The sequence below is a fragment of the Mustelus asterias genome, unplaced genomic scaffold (assembly GCF_964213995.1).
Source record: "Mustelus asterias unplaced genomic scaffold, sMusAst1.hap1.1 HAP1_SCAFFOLD_2374, whole genome shotgun sequence".
NCBI lineage: Eukaryota > Metazoa > Chordata > Chondrichthyes > Carcharhiniformes > Triakidae > Mustelus > Mustelus asterias.
The window spans coordinates 27,787-45,000 of NW_027592319.1; the positions used below are offsets into that span (position 1 = coordinate 27,787).

The window sequence follows — 17,214 nt, forward strand, 5'->3', positions numbered from 1 at the left end:
TGGAGAAGGTAGTCAAGAAGGCATACGGCATGCTTGCCTTCATCGGCCGGGGCATTGAGTTTAAAAATTGGCAAGTCATGTTGCAGCTTCATAGAGCCTTAGTTAGGCCGCACTTGGAATATAGTGTTCAATTCTGGTCGCCACACTACCAGAAGGATGTGGAGGCTTTGGAGAGGGTACAGAAAAGATTTACCAGGATGTTGCCTGGTATGGAGGGCATTAGCTATGAGGAGAGGTTGGAGAAACTTGGTTTGTTCTCACTGGAGCGACGGAGGTCGAGGGGAGACCTGATAGAAGTCTACAAGATTATGAGGGGCATGGACAGAGTGGATAGTCAGAAGCTTTTTCCCCAGGGTGGAAGAGTCAATTACTCGGGGGGCACAGGTTTAAGGTGCGAGGGGCAAGGTTTAAAGGAGATGTACGAGGCAAGTTTTTTTACACAGAGGGTGGTGGGTGCCTGGAACTCGCTGCCGGGGGAGGGAGTGGAAGCGGATACGATAGTGAGTTTTAAGGGGCGTCTGGACAAATACATGAATAGGATGGGAATGGAGGGATACGGTCCCCGGAAGGGTAGGGGGTTTTAGTTCAGTCGGGGCAGCATGGTCGGTGCAGGCTTGGAGGGGCCGAAGGGCCTGTTCCTGTGCTGTAATTTTCTTTGTTCTTTGAATGGCGGAGCAGGCTAGAAGGGCCGAATGGCCTCCTCCTGCTCCTACCTTTCTATGTTTCCCGTTCTGTGACTCGATGCACCAGGACACCAAGGTCTCACCGAGTATCCGCCTCTCTCGATTTACACCCATTCAAATAATAATCTGTCTCCCTATTATTGCTACCAGAGTGGATAACCTCATTCACAGAGTGGAGAGTGAATTTGACCACAGTCATCTTGTGTGCATTGAAGGGACTTTGTGTCAATGAGATTGTGGATTAAGATGTACTTTGCAATCCCTGTTCATCCATCCACATTCTGCCTGCTGTACCTGCGCGCTTACCCTCAGCGACTGATGCATGAGGACTCCAAGGTCTCGCTGAGTATCCGCCTCTCTCGATTTACACCCATTCAAATAATAATCTGTCTCCCTATTATTGCTACCAGAGTGGATAACCTCACATTTAATCCACAGAGAAAGACCAGAAGGGTATCTTGCTCTGCGGTTTGAGCTGTGTGTGTGTGTGTGTGTGTGTGTGTGTGTGTGTTATTTTGGGTCGGGGGGGGGGAGGGGGGTGGAGGGAGGGGAGGGAGTGGGGGGGGGTGGGGGTGGGCAGACCACGATCCTCTTCCAGCTAGGCGCTGAACCCCCAGACAGCGAAACCTTCTGTTCGTCTTATATATATCCCAACTCAATATTAAAAAGAACAAAAGATTTGACAGTCTGAAGTAGTAATTGCAGTGGGAGAGGGTCGGGGGGTCGGGGGGGTGGTGGGGGACGGTGGGGGGGGGGGGGGGAGGGTTACGTCATCTTAGAGGCCAGCCCAGATGTCGTCGGAACAGGAGGAGGCCATTCAGCCCCTCTCCTCGAGCCTGTTACACAGGGACAGGAGGAGGCCATTCAGCCCCTCGGGTCTGTTACACATGAACAAGAGGCCATTCAGCCCCTCGAGTCTGTTACACAGGAACAGGAGGCCATTCAGCCCCTCGAGCCTGTTACACAGGAACAGGGGGAGGCCCATTCAATCTATAGAGTATGCCAAGTGTGCTTTGTCCTCTCCCTCTGAGTTTCAACATCCTGGGGGTCACCATTGACCAGAAACTGGGACCCAGCCGTATAAATACTGTGGCTCCCAGAGCAGGTCAGAGGCTGGGAATCCTGCGGAGAGTAACTCCCCTCCTGACTCCCTCCCCCATCCCAAAGCCTGTCCGCCATCTACAAGGACACAAGTCAGGAGTGCGATGGAATACTCTCCACTCGCCTGGATGAGTGCGCCTCTCCAACAACAATCTCCACTTGCCTGGATGAGTGCGCCTCTCCAACAACAATCTCCACTCGCCTGGATGAGTGACTCTCCAACAACAATCTCCACTTGCCTGGATGAGTGCGGCTCTCCAACAACAATCTCCACTTGCCTGGATGAGTGCGGCTCCCCAACAACAATCTCCACTTGCCTGGATGAGTGCGCCTCTCCAACAACAATCTCCACTTGCCTGGATGAGTGCGCCTCTCCAACAACAATCTCCACTTGCCTGGATGAGTGCGCCTCTCCAACAACAATCTCCACTTGCCTGGATGAGTGCGGCTCTCCAACAACAATCTCCACTTGCCTGGATGAGTGCGCCTCTCCAACAACAATCTCCACTTGCCTGGATGAGTGCGCCTCTCCAACAACAATCTCCACTTGCCTGGATGAGTGCGCCTCTCCAACAACAATCTCCACTTGCCTGGATGAGTGCGCCTCTCCAACAATAATCTCCACTTGCCTGGATGAGTGCGCCTCTCCAACAACAATCTCCACTTGCCTGGATGAGTGCAGCTCTCCAACAACAATCTCCACTTGCCTGGATGAGTGCGGCTCCCAACAACAATCTCCACTCGCCTGGATGAGTGCCTCTCCAACAATAATCTCCACTTGCCTGGATGAGTGCAGCTCCAACAACAATACCCACTTGCCTGGATGAGTGCGCCTCTCCAACAACAATCTCCACTTGCCTGGATGAGTGCGGCTCCCAACAACAATCTCCACTCGCCTGGATGAGTGTGGCTCCCAACAACAATCTCCACTCGCCTGGATGAGTGTGGCTCCCAACAACAATCTCCACTTGCCTGGATGAGTGCGCCTCTCCAACAATAATCTCCACTTGCCTGGATGAGTGCGGCTCCCAATAACAATCTCCACTTGCCTGGATGAGTGCGCCTCTCCAACAACAATCTCCACTTGCCTGGATGAGTGCGGCTCTCCAACAATAATCCCCACTTGCCTGGATGAGTGCGCCTCTCCAACAACAATCTCCACTTGCCTGGATGAGTGCGCCTCTCCAACAATAATCCCCACTTGCCTGGATGAGTGCGCCTCTCCAACAATAATCCCCACTTGCCTGGATGAGTGCGCCTCTCCAACAATAATCCCCACTTGCCTGGATGAGTGCGCCTCTCCAACAACAATCCCCACTTGCCTGGATGAGTGCGCCTCTCCAACAATAATCCCCACTTGCCTGGATGAGTGCGCCTCTCCAACAACAATCTCCACTTGCCTGGATGAGTGCGCCTCTCCAACAACAATCTCCACTTGCCTGGATGAGTGCGCCTCTCCAACAACAATCTCCACTTGCCTGGATGAGTGCGCCTCTCCAACAATAATCCCCACTTGCCTGGATGAGTGCGCCTCTCCAACAACAATCTCCACTTGCCTGGATGAGTGCGCCTCTCCAACAATAATCCCCACTTGCCTGGATGAGTGCGCCTCTCCAACAACAATCTCCACTTGCCTGGATGAGTGCGCCTCTCCAACAACAATCTCCACTTGCCTGGATGAGTGCGCCTCTCCAACAACAATCTCCACTCGCCTGGATGAGTGCGCCTCTCCAACAATAATCCCCACTTGCCTGGATGAGTGCGCCTCTCCAACAACAATCTCCACTTGCCTGGATGAGTGCGCCTCTCCAACAATAATCCCCACTTGCCTGGATGAGTGCGCCTCTCCAACAACAATCTCCACTTGCCTGGATGAGTGCGCCTCTCCAACAACAATCTCCACTTGCCTGGATGAGTGCGCCTCTCCAACAACAATCTCCACTCGCCTGGATGAGTGCGCCTCTCCAACAATAATCTCCACTTGCCTGGATGAGTGCGCCTCTCCAACAACAATCTCCACTTGCCTGGATGAGTGCGGCTCCAACAACAATACCCACTTGCCTGGATGAGTGCGCCTCTCCAACAACAATCTCCACTTGCCTGGATGAGTGCGCCTCTCCAACAACAATCTCCACTTGCCTGGATGAGTGCGCCTCTCCAACAATAATCTCCACTTGCCTGGATGAGTGCGCCTTTCCAACAACAATCTCCACTTGCCTGGATGAGTGCGCCTCTCCAACAACAATCTCCACTTGCCTGGATGAGTGCGGCTCCAACAACAATCTCCACTTGCCTGGATGAGTGCGCCTCTCCAACAACAATCTCCACTTGCCTGGATGAGTGCGGCTCCAACAACAATCTCCACTTGCCTGGATGAGTGCGCCTCTCCAACAACAATCTCCACTTGCCTGGATGAGTGCGGCTCCCAACAACAATCTCCACTTGCCTGGATGAGTGCGCCTCTCCAACAACAATCTCCACTTGCCTGGATGAGTGCGCCTCTCCAACAACAATCTCCACTTGCCTGGATGAGTGCGGCTCCAACAACAATCTCCACTTGCCTGGATGAGTGCGGCTCCAACAACAATCTCCACTTGCCTGGATGAGTGCGGCTCTCCCACAACAATCTCCACTTGCCTGGATGAGTGCGCCTCTCCAACAACAATCTCCACTTGCCTGGATGAGTGCGGCTCCAACAACAATCTCCACTTGCCTGGATGAGTGCGCCTCTCCAACAACAATCTCCACTCGCCTGGATGAGTGCGGCTCCAACAACAATCTCCACTTGCCTGGATGAGTGCGGCTCCAACAACAATCTCCACTTGCCTGGATGAGTGCGGCTCCCAACAACAATCTCCACTTGCCTGGATGAGTGCGGCTCCCAACAACAATCTCCACTTGCCTGGATGAGTGCGGCTCCCAACAACAATCTCCACTTGCCTGGATGAGTGCGACTCCCAACAACAATCTCCACTTGCCTGGATGAGTGCGCCTCTCCAACAACAATCTCCACTTGCCTGGATGAGTGCGCCTCTCCAACAACAATCTCCACTTGCCTGGATGAGTGCGGCTCCCAACAACACTTGAGAAGCTCGACACCATCCAGGACAAAGCAGCCCCCCACCCCCCGCTCGATCGACACGCTAACGCCAACATTCACTCCCTCCACCACCCACGCACAGCGGCAGCCGTGTGTACCGTCTACAAGATGCGCCGCAGCGACTCGCCGAGGCTCCTTCGACAGCACCTTCCAAACCCGCCACCTCTACCATCTAGAAGGACAAGGGGGGGGGCAGCAGATACCTGGTGAACGCCACCACCTGGAGGATCCCCCTCCGAGTCACTCACCATCCCCGACTTGGAAATATATCGGCCGTTCCTTCGCTGGGGTGAAAATCCTCGGGAGGCGATGACCTAGTGGTATTATCGATCGACTCTTAATCCAGAAACTTGTGGCACAGTGGGTTAGCGCTGCTGCCTCACAGCGCCAGGGACCCGGGTTCGATTCCCGGCTCGGGTCACTGTCTGTGCGGAGTCTGCACGTTCTCCCCGTGTCTGCGTGGGTTTCCTCCGGGTGCTCCGGTTTCCTCCCGCAGTCCGAAAGACGTGCTGGTTAGGGTGCTAAACTCTCCCTCAGTGTTACCCAAACAGGAGTGTGGCGACTAGGGGATTTTCACAGTAACTTCATTGCAGTGTTAATGTAATAATTCCTAATTAAGGACCCCCACGCACACCCCGGACATTCTCTCTTCCACCTTCTTCCGTCGGGGAAAAAGATACGAAAGTCTGAGGTCACGGACCGACCGACTCAAGAACAGCTTCTTCCCTGCTGCTGCTGTCAGACTTTTGAATGGACCTACCTCGCACTAAGTTGATCTTTCTCTACACCCTAGCTATGACTGTAACACTACATTCTGCACCCTCTCCTTTCCTTCTCTATGAATGGTATGCTTTGTCTGTATAGTGCGCAAGAAACAATACTTTTTACTGTATGTTAATACATGTGACAATAATAAATCAAATCTAAATCAATGTTCTGGGGGTCCCGGGTTCGAATCCCGCCCGCGACAGATGGTGGAATTTGAATTCAATAAAAAATATCTGGGATTAAGAATCTACTGATGACCCATTGTGGGGAAAAACCCATCTGGTTCCCTTTAGGGAAGGAAATCTGCCGTCCTTACCCCGGTCTGGCCTCCATGTGACTCCAGAGCCACAGCAATGTGGTTGTCTCTCAACTGCCCTCCAAGGGCAACTAGGGATGGGCAATAAATACTAATCTAGCCAGCCACGCCCGCATGGAAAACTAAATTAAAAAGAATGGCCCCTCATTCCGCTCCTGACGCAGTCGCAATTGTCAGTTCAAGCAATGAGGAGGACAGACTATGGGGGAGGGGCCATCACCTCACAAACTTGCCCCTGGCATCCTTTGGCCAACTCAGCGCTCGGCCCCAAATACAACCTGGGCCCTTCCTGCATCTCTTGCCCAATCTGGGTACTGGTGGGACCCTCTTTTACGCCAACCTAACACTAGGCCCCAAATGCAACCTGGGCCTTTCCTGCATCTCTTGCCCAATCTGGGTACTGATGTGGCCCTCTTTTACGCCAACCTAACACTAGGCCCCAAATGCAACCTGGGCCTTTCCTGCAACTCTTGCCCAATCTGGGTACTGATGTGGCCCTCTTTTACGCCAACCTAACACTAGGCCCCAAATGCAGCCGGGGGCCTTTCCGATATCCCCTCTCCAGTCCAGGCACCCGATGTGGCCACTTTAGACTAACCCAGCACCCAGGCCTCTGGGCTGGAGCCTGGGCCTGCCTGGCTCCCTCCCCCTCGGCCCCAGGGACGTACTTGGCATCTTCCAGCTCCAGAGGAGGACTATGGGAGATCTATCACCTCACAACTTTGGCCAACTCAGCACTAGGCCCCAAATGCAGCCTGGGCCTTTCCTGCATCCCCTGCCCAGTCTGGGTCGTAATGTGACCCTCTTTTAAGTCAACCTAACACTAGGCCTGAAATGAAGCCTCAGCCTTTCCTGCATCTCTTGCCCAATCTGGGTACTGGTGGGACCCTCTTTTACGCCAACCTAACACTAGGCCCCAAATACAACCTGGGCCTTTCCTGCATCTCTTGCCCAATCTGGGTACTGATGTGGCCCTCTTTTATGCCAACCTAACACTAGGCCCCAAATGCAACCTGGGCCTTTCCTGCAACTCTTGCCCAATCTGGGTACTGATGTGGCCCTCTTTTACGCCAACCTAACACTAGGCCCCAAATGCAGCCGGGGGCCTTTCCGATATCCCCTCTCCAGTCCAGGCACCCGATGTGGCCACTTTAGACTAACCCAGCACCCAGGCCTCTGGGCTGGAGCCTGGGCCTGCCTGGCTCCCTCCCCCTCGGCCCCAGGGACGTACTTGGCATCTTCCAGCTCCAGAGGAGGACTATGGGAGATCTATCACCTCACAACTTTGGCCAACTCAGCACTAGGCCCCAAATGCAGCCTGGGCCTTTCCTGCATCCCCTGCCCAGTCTGGGTCGTAATGTGACCCTCTTTTAAGTCAACCTAACACTAGGCCTGAAATGAAGCCTCAGCCTTTCCTGCATCTCTGGCCCAGTCTGGGTACTGACGTGACCCTCTTTTAAGCCAACTCAGCACTAGGCCCGAAATGCAGCCTGGGCCTTTCCTGCAACCCCTACCCAGTCTGGGTATTGACGTGACCCTCTTTAACGACAACCTAACACTAGGCCTGAAATGAAGCCGAGGCCTTTCCTGCATCTCTGGCCCAGTCTGGGTACTGACGTGACCCTCTTTTAAGCCAACTCAGCACGAGGCCCGAAATGCAGCCTGGGCCTTTCCTGCATCCCTTGCCCAGCCTGGGTACTGAGGTGACCCTCTTTTACGACAACCTAACACTAGGCCCGAAATGCAGCCTGGGCCCTTCCTGCATCTCTTGTCCAGGCTGGGTAGTGATGCGACCCTCTTTTGAGCCAACTCATCACTAGGCCTCAAATGCAGCCTGGGCCTTTCCTGAATCCCCTGCCCAGTCCGTGAACGGATGCCCCCTCTTTTAAGGCAACTCAGCACTAGGCCTCAAATGAAGCCTGAGGCCTTTCCTATATCCCCTCCCCAGTCCAGGCACCTGATGTGGCCACTTTAGGCTAACTCAGCACCCAGGCCTCTGGGCCGGCCCCGCTCCCTCTCCCTCGGCCCCGGGGACGTACTTGGCTTCTTCCAGTTCTTCGGTGCGCTGGATTGCGTCGGTCTCGTACTTGGTCCTCCACCCAGCCACCTCGGAGTTGGCCTTGGACAGGGCGCGTTGCAGCTCACCCTTGGCCTCCTGTTCCTCCTCGTATTGTTCCCGAAGGAGGTCCGAGTCGTGACGAGCTGACTGCACAGCATGGGCTAGAGCATTCTTCGCCTGTGGAGGGAGAGAGGGAGAACGAGAGAGAGAGAGAGACAGACAGAGAGAGAGAGAGAGAGACAGAGAGAGAGACAGAGAGAGAGAGACAGAGAGAGAGAGAGAGAGACAGAGAGAGAGAGAGAGACAGAGAGAGAGAGACAGAGAGAGAGAGAGAGACATAGAGAGAGAGAGAGACAGAGCGAGAGAGACAGAGAGAGAGAGAGACAGAGAGAGACAGAGAGAGAGACAGAGAGAGAGACAGAGCGAGAGAGACAGAGAGAGAGAGACAGAGAGAGAGAGACAGAGAGAGAGAGAGAGAGAGACATAGAGAGAGAGAGAGACAGAGAGAGAGAGACAGAGAGAGAGAGACAGAGAGAGAGAGGGAGCGAGACAGAGAGAGAGAGACAGAGAGAGAGAGAGAGAGACAGAGAGAGAGACAGAGAGAGAGACAGAGAGAGAGAGACAGAGAGAATGATTAAAACCCGGAACTGGTGAATCGATAGATTGTACAATTCTCTATCCGGATCTCCCACCCAAATCCAAATCCTCCCTGCCCACTGCAAACCTGGCACCAAGGAACAGGAGGAGGCCATTCAGCCCCTCTCTCTCGAGCCTGTTACACAGGAACAGGAGGAGGCCTTTCAGCCCCTCGAGCCTGTTACACAAGAACAGGAGGAGGCCATTCAGCCCCTCGAGCCTGTTACACAGGAACAGGAGGAGGCCATTCAGCCCCTCTCTCTCGAGCCTGTTACACAGGAACAGGAGGAGGCCATTCAGCCCCTCTCTCTCCAGCCTGTTACACAGGAACAGGAGGAGGCCATTCAGCCCCTCTCTCTCTCTCAAGCCTGTTACACAGGAACAGGAGGAGGCCATTCAGCCCCTCTCTCTTGAGCCTGTTATACAGGAACAGGAGGAGACCATTCAGCCCCTCTCTCTCCAGCCTGTTACACAGGAACAGGAGGAGGCCATTCAGCCCCTCTCTCTCGAGCCTGTTACACAGGAACAGGAGGAGGCCATTCAGCCCCTTCTCCAGCCTGTTACACAGGAACAGGAGGAGGCCATTCAGCCCCTCTCTCTCTCTCAAGCCTGTTACACAGGAACAGGAGGAGGCCATTCAGCCCCTCTCTCTCCAGACTGTTACACAGGGACAGGAGGAGGCCATTCAGCCCCTCTCTCTCGAGCCTGTTACACAGGAACAGGAGGAGGCCATTCAGCCCCTCTCTCTCCAGCCTGTTACACAGGAACAGGAGGAGGCCATTCAGCCCCTCTCTCTCTCTCGAGCCTGTTACACAGGAACAGGAGGAGGCCATTCAGCCCCTCTCTCTTGAGCCTGTTATACAGGAACAGGAGGAGGCCATTCAGCCCCTCTCTCTCTCTCCAGCCTGTTACACAGGAACAGGAGGAGGCCATTCAGCCCCTCTCTCTCCAGCCTGTTACACAGGAACAGGAGGAGGCCATTCAGCCCCTCGAGCCTGTTACACAGGAACAGGAGGAGGCCATTCAGCCCCTCTCTCTCTCTCGAGCCTGTTACACAGGAACAGGAGGAGACCATTCAGCCCCTCTCTCTCTCTCGAGCCTGTTACACAGGAACAGGAGGAGGCCATTCAGCCCCAGCTCTCCCGGTTCTATCTCACCTTCAGTTCTTCATCCAGCTGCCTCTTCAGGTCTTCCACCTGCTGGGTGTATAAGAGCTTCCCCCGGGTGAGTTGTGTGACCAAAGCTTCTTTCTCCTCCAGTTGTCGAACCAGCTCTCCTGCAGAGGGGAGAGAGAGGGAATAGGATTCACCAGGGACGAAGTGGAAAGGGTCGGGAGCTTCAGGTTTCTAGGTGTCCAGATCACCAACAACCTGTCCTGGTCCCCCCCATGTCCTCTCTCACACCCTCTGTCTTTCTCTGTCTCTCTCACCCTCTGTGTCTCTCTCTCTATATCTGTGTCCCTCTGTCTCTGTGTCCCTCTGTCTCTCTATCTCTCTCTGTCTCTGTGTCTCTCTATATCTGTGTCCCTCTGTCTCTCTATCTCTCTCTCTGTCCATGTCTCTCGCTCTTTGTGTCTCTATCTCACTCTCTCTCTCTCTCTGTCTCTGTGTCCCTCAGTCTCTGTCACTCTCTCTCTCTCTGTGTGTGTCTGTGTGTCTCTGTGTGTGTGTGTCTGTGTGTGTCCCTCCCTCTCTATGTCTCCCTACCACACACATTCACACACACTCTCACACAGTGGTTAGCGCTGCTGCCTCACTGCGCCAGGGACCCGGGTTCAATTCCCGGCTTGGGTCACTGTCTGTGTGGAGTTTGCACATTCTCCCCGTGTCTGCGTGGGTTTCCTCCGGGTGCTCCAGTTTCCTCCCGCAGTCCTTAGCTTAGGTGGATTGGCCATGTTAAATTGCCCCTTAGTGTCCAAAGATGTGTAGGTTAGGTGGATTAGCCATGCTAAATTGCCCCTTAGTGTCCAAAGATGTGGAGGTTAGGTGGATTGGCCATGCTAAATTGCCCCTTAGTGTCCAAAGATGTGTGGGTTAGGTGGATTGGCCGTGCTAAATTGCCCCTTAGTGTCCAAAGATGTGTAGGTTGGGTGGATTGGCCATGCTAAATTGCCCCTTAGTGTCCAAAGATGTGTAGGTTAGGTGGATTGGCCATGCTAAATTGCCCCTTAGTGTCCAAAGATGTCTAGGTTAGGGGGATTGGCCATGCTAAATTGCCCCTTAGTGTCCAAAGATGTGCAGGTTAGGTGGATTGGCCATGCTAAATTGCCCCTTAGTGTCCAAAGATGTGTAGGTTAGGTGGATTGGCCATGCTAAATTGTCCCTTAGTGTCCAAAGATGTGCAGGTTAGGTGGATTGGCCATGCTAAATTGTCCCTTAGTGTCCAAAGATGTGTAGGTTAGGTGGATTGGCCATGCTAAATTGCCCCTTAGTGTCCAAAGATGTGTAGGTTAGGTGGATTGGCCATGCTAAATTGCCCCTTAGTGTCCAAAGATGTGTAGGTTAGGTGGATTGGCCATGCTAAATTGCCCCTTAGTGTCCAAAGATGTGTAGGTTAGGTGGATTGGCCATGCTAAATTGCCCCTTAGTGTCCAAAGATGTGTAGGTTAGGTGGATTGGCCATGCTAAATTGCCCCTTAGTGTCCAAAGATGTGTAGGTTAGGTGGATTGGCCATGCTAAATTGCCCCTTAGTGTCCAAAGATGTGTAGGTTGGGTGGATTGGCCATGCTAAATTGTCCCTTAGTGTCCAAAGATGTGTAGGTTGGGTGATTGGCCATGCTAAATTGCCCCTTAGTGTCCAAAGATGTGTAGGTTGGGTGGATTGGCCATGCTAAGTTGCTCCTTCATGTCAGGGGGATTAGCTGGGTTAATATGCGGTGTTACGGGGATAGGGCCTGGGTGGGATTGTGGTCGGTGCAGCCTCGATGGGTCGAATGGCCTCCCTCCGCACTGTAGAGATTCTATGATTTTACACTCACTCACACACACAGACTGGGATCGACCTGTGCACCCGGGATGCTGAAGAGGCTATATCAAGGCAGGCCGTTGGGGTCTCACCATTTTCTGACTGGAGTTTGGCCTTGTTGGTGGCGAAATCGTTGATCATCCTCTGACCTTCCTCCGATTTCGTTCTGTACTCATTCATCTGGTCCTCCAGTGTTCTGCACATCTTCTCCAGGTTAACCTGCAACGACAAGGGAACCTCAGCTCATTCTCCAAAGGGTGAGTCTCCACCCCCCCCCCCCTTCTAGTTTATAAACCTTCCCGATTCTCATCGCTAACCCTCGGAGTTTACCATTAGTCTCCAGCCGAGGCCTCAGATTTTCCAGCTGACCCTTAAATTTTCCAGTTTGCCATTACTCTCTCACTGACCCTCAGATTTTCCGGTTTGCTATTACTCTCTAGTTGACCCTCAGATTTTCCAGTTTGCCATGACTCTCTCTCCAGCTGATCCTCAGATTTTCCAGTTTGTTATTACACTCTAGGTGATCCTCAGATTTTCCAGTTTGCCATTACTCTCTCGCCGACCCTCAGATTTTCCAGTTCACCATTACTCTCTAGCTGACTCTCAGATTTTCCAGTTTGCCATTGCTCTCTTGGTGATCCTCAGATTTTCCAGTTCACCATTACTCTCTAGCCGACCCTCAGATTTTCCAGTTTGCTATTACTCTCTCGCTGACCCTCAGATTTTCCAGTTTGCTATTACTCTCCAGGTGATCCTCAGATTTTCCAGTTTGCTATTACTCTCCAGGTGATCCTCAGATTTTCCAGTTTGCTATTACTCTCTAGCTGGCCCTCAGATTTTGCAATTTGCCATTCCTCTCTAGCTGATCCTCAGACTTTCCAGTTTGCCATTACACTCTAGCTAACTCTCAGATTTTCCAGTTTGCCATTACACTCTAGGTGATCCTCAGATTTTCCAGTTTGCCACTACTCTCCAGCTGACCCTTAAATTTTCCAGTTTGCCATTACTCTCTCGCCGACCCTCAGATTTTCCGGTTTGCTATTACTCTCTAGTTGACCCTCAGATTTTCCAGTTTGCCATGACTCTCTCTCCAGCTGATCCTCAGATTTTCCAGTTTGTTATTACACTCTAGGTGATCCTCAGATTTTCCAGTTTGCCATTACTCTCCAGCTGACCCTTAAATTTTCCAGTTTGCCATTACTCTCTAGGTGACCCTCAGATTTTCCAGTTTGCCATTACTCTCTTGCTGACCCCCAGATTTTCCAGTTTGCCATTACTCTCTCGCCGACCCTCAGATTTTCCAGTTTGCCATTACTCTCGAGCTGACCCTCAGATTTTCCAGTTTGCTATTACTCTCTAGTTGACCCTCAGAGTTTCCAGTTTGCCATTACTCTCTAGGTGACCCTCAGATTTTCCAGTTTGCCATTACTCTCTCACTGACCCTCAGATTTTCCGGTTTGCTATTACTCTCTAGTTGACCCTCAGATTTGCCAGTTTGCCATTACTCTCTCTCCAGCTGATCCTCAGATTTTCCAGTTTGTTATTACACTCTAGGTGATCCTCAGATTTTCCAGTTTGCCATTACTCTCCAGCTGACCCTTAAATTTTCCAGTTTGCCATTACTCTCTAGGTGACCCTCAGATTTTCCAGTTTGCCATTACTCTCTTGCTGACCCCCAGATTTTCCAGTTTGCCATTACTCTCTCGCCGACCCTCAGATTTTCCAGTTTGCCATTACTCTCGAGCTGACCCTCAGATTTTCCAGTTTGCTATTACTCTCTAGTTGACCCTCAGAGTTTCCAGTTTGCCATTACTCTCTAGGTGACCCTCAGATTTTCCAGTTTGCCATTACTCTCTCACTGACCCTCAGATTTTCCGGTTTGCTATTACTCTCTAGTTGACCCTCAGATTTGCCAGTTTGCCATTACTCTCTCTCCAGCTGATCCTCAGATTTTCCAGTTTGTTATTACACTCTAGGTGATCCTCAGATTTTCCAGTTTGCCATTACTCTCCAGCTGACCCTTAAATTTTCCAGTTTGCCATTACTCTCTAGGTGACCCTCAGATTTTCCAGTTTGCCATTACTCTCTCGCTGACCCCCAGATTTTCCAGTTTGCCATTACTCTCTCGCCGACCCTCAGATTTTCCAGTTTGCCAATACTCTCGAGCTGACCCTCAGATTTTCCAGTTTGCTATTACTCTCTAGTTGACCCTCAGATTTTCCAGTTTGCTATTACTCTCTAGTTGACCCTCAGAGTTTCCAGTTTGCCATTACTCTCTCTCCAGGTGCCCCTCAGATTTTGCAGTTTGCCATAACTCTCTAACTAACCCTCAGATTTTCCAGTTTGCTATTACTCTCCAGGTGACCCTCAGATTTTCCAGTTTGCCATTACTCTCTAGCTGACCCTCAGATTTTCCAGTTTGCCATTACTCTCTAGCTGACCCTCAGATTTTCCAGTTTGTTATTACTCTCTAGCTGACCCTCAGATTTTCCAGTTTGCCATTACTCTCTAGCTGACCCTCGGATTTTCCAGTCAGCCCTCACTCTCTCCAGCCGACCTCACCTTCGCTTTGACGACCTGCTCCATGCTGGAGGACACGTCGTCCAGTTCCAGCTTCAGCTCGCTCTTCTCCTTCTCCAGCTTCTGCTTGACCCGCTGCAGGTTGTCGATCTGTTCGCCCAGCTCGGCCGCGGAGTCCGAGTGCTTCTTGCGGAGGGCGGCCGAGGTGGCCTCGTGCTGGAGCGTGGCCTCCTCGAAGTCGCGCCGGAGCTTGAGGAACTCGACCTCCCGCTTCTTGTTCATCTCCACCTGGGCAGTGGTGGCTCCGCCCGCCTCCTCCAGCCGCTCGCTGATCTCCTCCAGCTCACGCGAAAGCTCCGAGCGTTGCTTCTCGATCTTCGCCCGGGCTGCCCGCTCTGCCTCCAGTTCTTCCTCCAGCTCCTCAATACGGGCCTGAGGGGGAGAGAGAGAGAGAGAGACCGGCGGCGCAGAGTTTAATAGCGTCCGCCACTCACCACCCAACTTCCCCAACTGCCCTCCAACCTCACCATCCGCTCCGGAAACCACGCCCAAAAGACCAGAGTGGAACAGCGTCCGCCACCCTACACCCAGCGGAGGGACGGGTTGGTACGTCTGCCGACGACACGAAGGTTGGTGGGGTTGTGGATAGTCTGGAGGGATGTCAGAAGTTATAGAGGGACATAGATAGGATGCAAGACTGGGCGGGAGAAGTGGCAGATGGACTTCAACCCAGATAAACGCGGAGTGGTCCGTTTTGGCAGGTCGAATGGGATGAAGGGGTACAATAAGAACTAGGAGCAGGAGTAGGCCATCTGGCCCCTCAAGCCTGCCCCGCCATTTAATAAGATCATGGCTGATCTGAAGTGGATCAGTTCCACTCACCCGCCTGCTCCCCATAACACCTAATTCCCTGACCGATCAGGAATCCATCTATCCGTGATTAAAACACATTCAACGAGGTAGCCTCCACCACTTCAGTGGGCAGAGAATTCCAGAGATTCACCACCCTCTGAGAGAAGAAGTTCCTCCTCAACTCTGTCCTAAACTGACCCCCCCCTTTATTTTGAGGCTGTGCCCTCTAGTTCTAGCTTCCTTTCGAAGTGGAAAGAATCTCTCCACCTCTTTCGGACTGGAGGCAGGTTGCTAGCGGAGTGCCGCAGGGATCAGTGCTCGGTCCTCTGCTCTTTGTGATTTTTATTAATGACTTAGAGGAGGGGGCTGAAGGGTGGATCAGTAAATTTGCTGATGACACCAAGATTGGTGGAGTAGTGGATGAGGTGGAGGGCTGTTGTAGGCTGCAAAGAGACATAGATAGGATGCAAAGCTGGGCTGAAAAATGGCAGATGGAGTTTAACCCTGATAAATGTGAGGTGATTCATTTTGGTAGGACTAATTTAAATGTGGATTACAGGGTCAAAGGTAGGGTTCTGAAGACTGTGGAGGAACAGAGAGATCTTGGGGTCCATATCCACAGATCTCTAAAGATTGCCACTCAAGTGGATAGAGCTGTGAAGAAGGCCTATAGTGTGTTAGCTTTTATTAACAGGGGGTTGGAGTTTAAGAGCCGTGGGGTTATGCTGCAACTGTACAGGACCTTGGTGAGACCACATTTGGAGTATTGTGTGCAGTTCTGGTCACCTCACTATAAGAAAGATGTGGAAGCGCTGGAAAGAGTGCAGAGGAGATTTACCAGGATGCTGCCTGGTTTGGAGGGTAGGTCTTATGAGGAAAGGTTGAGGGAGCTCGGGCTGTTCTCTCTGGAGCGGAGGAGGCTGAGGGGAGACTTAATAGAGGTTTATAAAATGATGAAGGGGATAGATAGAGTGAACGTTCAAAGACTATTTCATCGGGTGGATGGAGCTATTACAAGGGGGCATAACTATAGGGTTCGTGGTGGGAGATACAGGAAGGATATCAGAGGTAGGTTCTTTACGCAGAGAGTGGTTGGGGTGTGGAATGGACTGCCTGCAGTGATAGTGGAGTCAGACACTTTAGGAACATTTAAGCGGTTATTGGATAGGCACATGGAGCACACCAGGATGATAGGGAGTGGGATAGCTTGATCTTGGTTTCAAATAAAGCTCGGCACAACATCGTGGGCCGAAGGGCCTGTTCTGTGCTGTACTGTTCTCTGTTCTACCCTATCCAGCCCCTTCATTATCTTATAGGTCTCTATAAGATCCCCCCTCAGCCTTCTAAATTCCAACGAGTACAAACCCAATCTGCTCAGTCTCTCCTCATAATCAACACCTCTCATCTCCGGTATCAACCTGGTGAACCTTCTCTGCACTCCCTCCAAGGCCAATATATCCTTCCGCAAATAAGGGGACCAAAACTGCACACAGTATTCCAGCTGCGGCCTCACCAATGCCCTGTACAGGTGCATCAAGACATCCCTGCTTTTATATTCTATCCCCCTTGCGATATAGGCCAACATCCCATTTGCCTTCTTGATCACCTGTTGTACCTGCAGACTGGGTTTTTGCGTCTCATGCACAAGGACCCCCAGGTCCCTCTGCACAGCAGCATGTTGTCATTTCTTTCCATTTAGATAATAATCCAATTTGCTATTATTTCTTCCAAAGTGAATAACCTCACATTTGTTAACATTATACTCCATCTGCCAGATCCTCGCCCACTCACTCAGCCTGTCCAAATCTCTCTGCAGACCTTCTCCGTCCTCCACACGATTCACTTTTCCACTTATCTTTGTGTCGTCTGCAAACTTTGTTACCCTACACTCAGTCCCCTCCTCCAGATCATCTATATTAAGGGAAAGACTCTTCGTACTGTAGAGGATCAGAAGGACCTTGGGGTCTGGGTCCATAGGACTCTAAAATCGGCCCCGCAGGTGGAGGAGGTGGTTAAGAAGGCGTGTGGTGTGCTGGCCTTTATCAATCGAGGGATTGAGTTTAGGAGTCCGGGGATAATGATGCAGCTATATAAGACCCTCGTCAGACCCCACTTGGAGTACTGTGCTCAGTTCTGGTCGCCTCATTACAGGAAGGATGTGGAAAAGATTGAAAGGGTGCAGAGGAGATTAACAAGGATGTTGCCTGGATTGGG

The 17,214-nt window shown here is 52.1% G+C and overlaps 1 protein-coding gene across 1 annotated transcript in view; it reads right to left on the bottom strand.

Annotated features, from left to right (window-relative positions):
- LOC144489632 (myosin-6-like) overlaps positions 1-17,214 on the bottom strand; it is a gene marked incomplete at both ends in the record, with an annotated part of 57,614 nt that overhangs the window by 27,780 nt on the left and 12,620 nt on the right. Inside the window, 4 exon segments of the mRNA XM_078207486.1 lie at positions 8,008-8,204; positions 9,821-9,939; positions 11,721-11,847; positions 14,191-14,580. Of these exon segments, the coding sequence (XP_078063612.1) occupies positions 8,008-8,204; positions 9,821-9,939; positions 11,721-11,847; positions 14,191-14,580 (833 nt within the window).